This window comes from Auxenochlorella protothecoides, assembly GCF_000733215.1.
Source record: "Auxenochlorella protothecoides strain 0710 unplaced genomic scaffold scaffold93, whole genome shotgun sequence".
NCBI classification, from domain to species: domain Eukaryota; kingdom Viridiplantae; phylum Chlorophyta; class Trebouxiophyceae; order Chlorellales; family Chlorellaceae; genus Auxenochlorella; species Auxenochlorella protothecoides.
Window position 1 is genome coordinate 220,145 of NW_011934269.1, and position 5,288 is coordinate 225,432.

At 62.8% G+C, this 5,288-nt stretch overlaps 3 protein-coding genes across 3 annotated transcripts in view; 1 reads left to right on the forward strand and 2 right to left on the reverse strand.

The window, feature by feature from the left end:
- Positions 1-799, reverse strand: part of F751_6680 (hypothetical protein) — a gene marked incomplete at both ends in the record, with an annotated part of 7,284 nt that extends 6,485 nt beyond the window's left edge. The window contains 2 exons of the mRNA XM_011401359.1: positions 161-595; positions 720-799. Of these exons, the coding sequence (XP_011399661.1) occupies positions 161-595; positions 720-799 (515 nt within the window). The remainder of the gene's footprint in view (positions 1-160; positions 596-719) is intronic.
- Positions 800-1,444: 645 nt separating this feature from the next.
- F751_6681 (Photosystem I reaction center subunit VI, chloroplastic) lies at positions 1,445-4,341 on the forward strand (the record flags this gene model as incomplete). Its single annotated transcript, XM_011401360.1, has 7 exons — positions 1,445-1,542; positions 1,638-1,695; positions 1,804-1,945; positions 2,119-2,207; positions 3,041-3,153; positions 3,380-3,638; positions 3,877-4,341. The coding sequence occupies 7 exons, from the start codon at positions 1,445-1,447 to the stop codon at positions 4,339-4,341; spliced, it is 1,224 nt and encodes a 407-aa protein (XP_011399662.1).
- A 385-nt stretch (positions 4,342-4,726) lies between these two features.
- The window catches only part of F751_6682 (Putative 1-aminocyclopropane-1-carboxylate deaminase), a gene marked incomplete at both ends in the record, with an annotated part of 4,229 nt that continues 3,667 nt past the window's right edge, over positions 4,727-5,288 (reverse strand). Inside the window, 3 exons of the mRNA XM_011401361.1 lie at positions 4,727-4,929; positions 5,037-5,041; positions 5,126-5,284. Of these exons, the coding sequence (XP_011399663.1) occupies positions 4,727-4,929; positions 5,037-5,041; positions 5,126-5,284 (367 nt within the window). The remainder of the gene's footprint in view (positions 4,930-5,036; positions 5,042-5,125; positions 5,285-5,288) is intronic.

Consider the following 5,288-nt stretch of genomic DNA (forward strand, 5'->3'; position numbering starts at 1 on the left):
GGGGGGGGTGGGAGGGCGGGAGAAGACGATACAGGGGGTCCACCAAAAGCTGTGGGACGAAGTGCATTCGCAAAAAAGCACTTGGTCAGCATCAGCATGTTGGCCGCTCCGTTCACGTCGCGGTTGACGACGTTGACTCTGCAGCCTCTGTTCCGTGCACCGCTTGGTGTCCCACACGTCCACCAGCTTCTCCTCGTCGTTGCGCACCCGCACGTACTGGTGGGCATGCAGGGTGGCATGACAGGCGCAACACAGCTTTGATGACCTGTGTTCGTCCACCACCACCACCCTGCACACCCGCCGCAGGCGCCGCAAGAAGCGTATCCAGGGCCCAGGCGGAGTCCCCCGCATGATGCCCCCCCGGTCCTGGGCCGACCAGTTGCCCACGCCCACGACCGTGGTCATGCCCCGGGGGGCGCGTAACTGCTCCGCCAGCTGGGTGATGGCCCGCTCCCTGCTGACGTAGGCCCGGTGGCGCACCCTTCGAAACGGCTTCTCGTGCATGTGCCAGGCCAGGGCCCGTCGCAAGGTGGGGACGATCCACGCGACCCGCGACAGGAGCACCTCTGTGCTCGCTGTCTTATAGGTCGGGCACCTGCGGGAAGATGGGTTTGAGCAAGAGGGTTGGTACGGTTGGAGCGATGCGAGGTGTCGTGACACAGTGCCTGCCCCTGCGAGGCATACCCCTGCATTAACTCCACAACCCAATCACCACTCACTGGTGCAGCTTCTTGACTAAGGGTGGGGCGTCCGCGTGCCACTTCGCAATGACCCCCTCCCGCCGCTTGGCCCCCGACATGGCGTGGAATTCCTTAGAAGATCAGGATGTCACGTTGGCGTGTTCGTCCACCGCGGTGAACATCTTGGTCCGGCCCGGGTCGATGCCGACGTACAGGTGTACCTCGGCATCCTCTGGCGGGCGGTTCCGCCTGCAAATTTTGTTTAGGGGTGTGGTGGTATGGGGTGAGTTGTGTTGTGGGAGCGCGGCACGTGTGGGTGGTTGGTGGGGGAATAAGTGGGTGGGAAAGGTGGGTGCACCTCGCTGCTGGTGTACACCACATCCCCAGTCGCTCCCAGGAACAGAGCAGCCAACACTCCCGCACCACTTGCAAGCGTCCCAGGGAATCCCTGTATCGTGTCGACAAGCCAGGAGAGCTATCCTCAGCAGCACACACCCCAGTGGTACAGTCACGGACCACTCACCGGTAGTATTCGTCGGCGATTCCCCTGCTGTTTGGGGCGCCCAGGGGCGCCCCGCCGCGGGTGCGCTTGCCGCTGGTCTTCGGGGGGTCGGGGGGGGGCGAAGGGTCGAAACCTGTCGGGTAAGAAAGGACGCCTGCTGCTCAGGGTGAGGATCCGATCGCAACCTGCCGGGCCCATGGGGTCCCCTTCATGCCCTCCCAGGAGCTCGCAACAAACACAATCACCGCAAACATTGACCATCATGGCGAGCGTTACGGCATTCAAGGCCTGCACTTTTGCCACCGGTACGAGGCCTGTCGCCCGTGGCCCTCGGCCCACCCAGAGCAGAGCGCACGTCAGGTAGGACTGCGTCAAGGGGCTGAGATGCCCGCATGCTTGCATCAGAGGTCACTGCCAACACTATTGATGGAACCCTCATCCGTGCCAACCAACAGGGCAGCCGTGGTGCCTCGCGCCAAGTATGGTGACGACAACAAGTATTTCGACCTGAATGTGAGGAGGGGGAGTAGGCTTGGGTCGCCGTAACGATTGTTCCGCTGTCGCGCCTGCATCTTAAATGCTGAGACGACAGCGTTCCTTGCCCGTTTCCCCCTGCTTCAGGACCTGGAGAACACCATTGGCAGCTGGGAGCTGTACGGGCATGAGGAGAAGGCCAGGTACCCTTCCATCCAGGGGGAGTTCTTCCAGAGGGCGGCAGCGGGCCTGACGCGGAGGGAGTACCTGCTCGCCTTTGTGGCCGGATGTGAGTGCTCGGGGTTGGTTCATGTCTTGTGCCAGCATGCACTAACTGAAAGGCATTTCAATCAGCCGGAGGGTTTCAACATGTCGTCATGATTCTGCAACTCCACCACCAGCGACTCTGCGACTTTATGTCCCTTGATGGCCAATCACACCCGGCGCATTGACTCACTGCAGTGGGAGGGACTGGCCTGCTGCTCTGGGGGGGCATCGGGTCCAAGGCCACACAGCTTCCCATCACCAAGGGCCCTCAGCAGACACCCCAGGTAAGGATGGAGAGTTGTGTGTCGCGGCTGGCACTCCTCCTGGGACTTGCCATGTGTTCACATGGGAGGACTTGCTTTGTGAATCTCCTTTTGCAGCACTGACGACCAAAGCCTACCCTATTCCTTAAGGTTGGACCCCGAGGCCGGCTGTGACAACCTGTCTATCCCTGCGATTCCATTCACGCGAGCCTGTAGATTGTAAGAAGATGCACCAGAGGGGGACTTTTGTGAAGATAGTCGGGCCATGTGGGGATGTTTTTTGTCTCTCGACAGTCGTCGGCCCACCCCTCTGCCCAAGAGTGGGCGCGAAATAATACAACAAGACATGCACCGCTGCGCAGTGAGCCCTATGCAATCATTTATACGAACCCATCGGAAGCGAGCCAGACTGTGGCTGAGCAAATGATTGTACGCGCGCAGCATTGTGGAGAACCCCCTTCCGCCGATCATCGTGACGTAAACCCTGGCATGGGTACGGAACGGAATAATTTGACTGGAGGGGAATAAAACATATCAAAAACCTGTCAACATTACATCGGAGCCCACCATCCAGCCAATTTTCGCTTTGATAGCCGAGCAGTCGACCCGACTGCTCTGGGGCATACGGCGCACTGGCTTTGCTGGCACGCTCCCTTGCCATCCACGGTCGGCCAGCCCTGTGTACTTTTGGTGATCCAGGCCACAGAGCTCTCGACTTCACTTCATCCAGATACATCCAGGGTCGCTTCAGGACTAGTACCATGCTGAATGCAGTTCGCAGCGCCCTGGGCCTCACACCATCGGCCCCTGTCCTGTCCCCATGCCCGACATGCGACCCAGCCATGCTGGCGAAGTGCAAGACCGTGGAGCCTGGCACGGTGAAGGAGTACAAGCGTCACATCCTCATGCGAGTGCCATTAGAAAAGGAGGGACCTGCTGACCAAGCCTGGCCCCGGACGGTGGAGAGGTCAGTGCGGTGGACTCGATGTTGATGCGGGGGTCGAGCCCTGGCTTCGCCTTCAAGAGGACCATGCGATACTAATATGAAACAGTAAACCTAAAAACATAAGTGAAAGCATATTCGTAAGCACCTATGTAATCAACATGTACCATGCCCACCAATCCATCTCTATACTTTCCTTCCCAAGAGCCGCCATTGACCCCTCCTCCCTCCCCTCCTTGTACACCCCCAGCCTGTCCAGCATAGAACCCCTGGCGCGGGCCCTGAAGACCGCCAGCAAGGATGGCACGGTGGTCGGCCCCGTCATGGTCTCGGCCTATGAGGCCCTGGGCGATGGCCCCCAGGAGGCTGATTGCGCCGACATCCTGCTCCTCCCCGACAACGTCCAGCTGAGGGGCGTGCCCCTGTCAGACCTCACCGCCGTGGCCATGGACTCCCTCTCCCGCCCAGGCGCCTGGGAGGCAGGGGAGGAGACGCATGGCGTCGCGTGGGTGAGTGCAACTCCATTGCTGGGAAGCCCGACGTGCCGACCCTTACACCATGTGGCATGCTGTGCGGACGTGCCCCTGTGTGCGACCATTCAGCTGTGCCAGTCGCAGAAGTCTGGACTGTGTGCTGGCTGGTGATGAGGTCTTCTTCCAAGGCTTCACTTCCCTCATCCACCCCTCTCCATAACCCCCAACCCACCCCTCTCCATAACCCCCAACCCACCCCCCAACACCCCCCCAGGCGGCCCTCCCGCCCCTGACCCTGCTGGTGTGCTGCCACAATGCGCGGGACGAGCGGTGCGGGGTGCTGGGCCCTCAGCTGGCCGCCCGCCTGGAGGAGTTGCTGCTGTACAGGGGTTTTGCTGCCGCGCAGTTCCGGGTGCTCAAGGTGTCGCACGTCGGCCAGCACATCTACGCCGGCAACGTGATTGCCTACCGCCCCGGGCACCCCGGCCACGGCGACTGGTACGGCGGCGTGCACGCCGAGAACGCAGAGGCCTGGCTGACGGCCTGGCTGGGTACGCCGGCGGAGCTGGACGGCGGCGTGGGCGACCCGGCGCTGCGCCCCCACTGGCGCGGCAGGCTGGGCCTGAGCAAGGAGGAGCAGCTGGCGGTGTTCGAGGCGGGCAAGGCCCTGTGTGCTGGGAAGGGCGGCGCGGACATCGAGGAGCTGTGCGCCGACGTGGTACAGACGGTGCAGGTGTGAGGACCTCTCCCCTGCCCCCGGCCAGGCGACGCGGCCTTGCAGCCGTAGGCATCTTCCGGGACACACCCACACTCGATATCCTGCCTTGACCAGGTCCTTCCAAGCCCCCTGACTGTTACAAGCATGATACTACTAGATGCAACACCATGTGTTCCTTGACAAGCCAGGTTGTGCTGCCTCGGCGCGGCACCGCGAGGCACTGCATGCAGATTGAGGCCGCGCCTGTCGTCAGCATGCGCGCAGCACAGGAATTGCCGCGCCGCCGATGCGCCTTGCCAGTCCTTGCAGTGCACGGGCAGGCACAGAGTGCGGCGAGTGAACGTAAGGCCCAGGGCGCTCGACTCGAGCAGCGGGCTGACCTTTGCTCGCCCACCCCCCCCATCCCTCAGCTCTGCACGTGCAGGCGGTGGGCGCGCTGCAGTGCCTGCACTGGCCCCTGCAGCTGCTCCGCCTTGTCGTACATGCCCAGCAGGCCCCCAGTGTGCACAAACAGGACGCGACGCTGGGCCCAGGCGGCGGGGTCCGCCGCCACGTCAGCCAGCCAGCCGTGCAGCGCCTTGCACGTGTACACCGGGTCCAGAATGATGCCTGCCGAGGAAAGGGAGAATGTGGGGTTCGGAGCGGGGTTTAGATTGCTGTGGGCAGCGTGCCCCTTTTGCGTGGTGGGTGGGAGCAGGGGGCGGTCCCCCCTTCACCTTCCCTGCCCATCGACGCCGCGCAAGGCCGGGACACGCAGTGCCATGCGCCAACGAGGGCGAGCACCTCGCCCTTCTTTCCAATCTACCACGGCGCCTCGCCTGTCGCCTGCGCCGCGTCGAGCACCGTGGCCAGCTCCTCGTCGGTGCTGATGCCGTACCCGACGCCCTTGGCCTCCGCAATCCTGCAGGATGGGCGGGCGGGGAGGGGGGGGGGGACGAGGGTGAATGTGGGTGGACAGGGGCCACTCA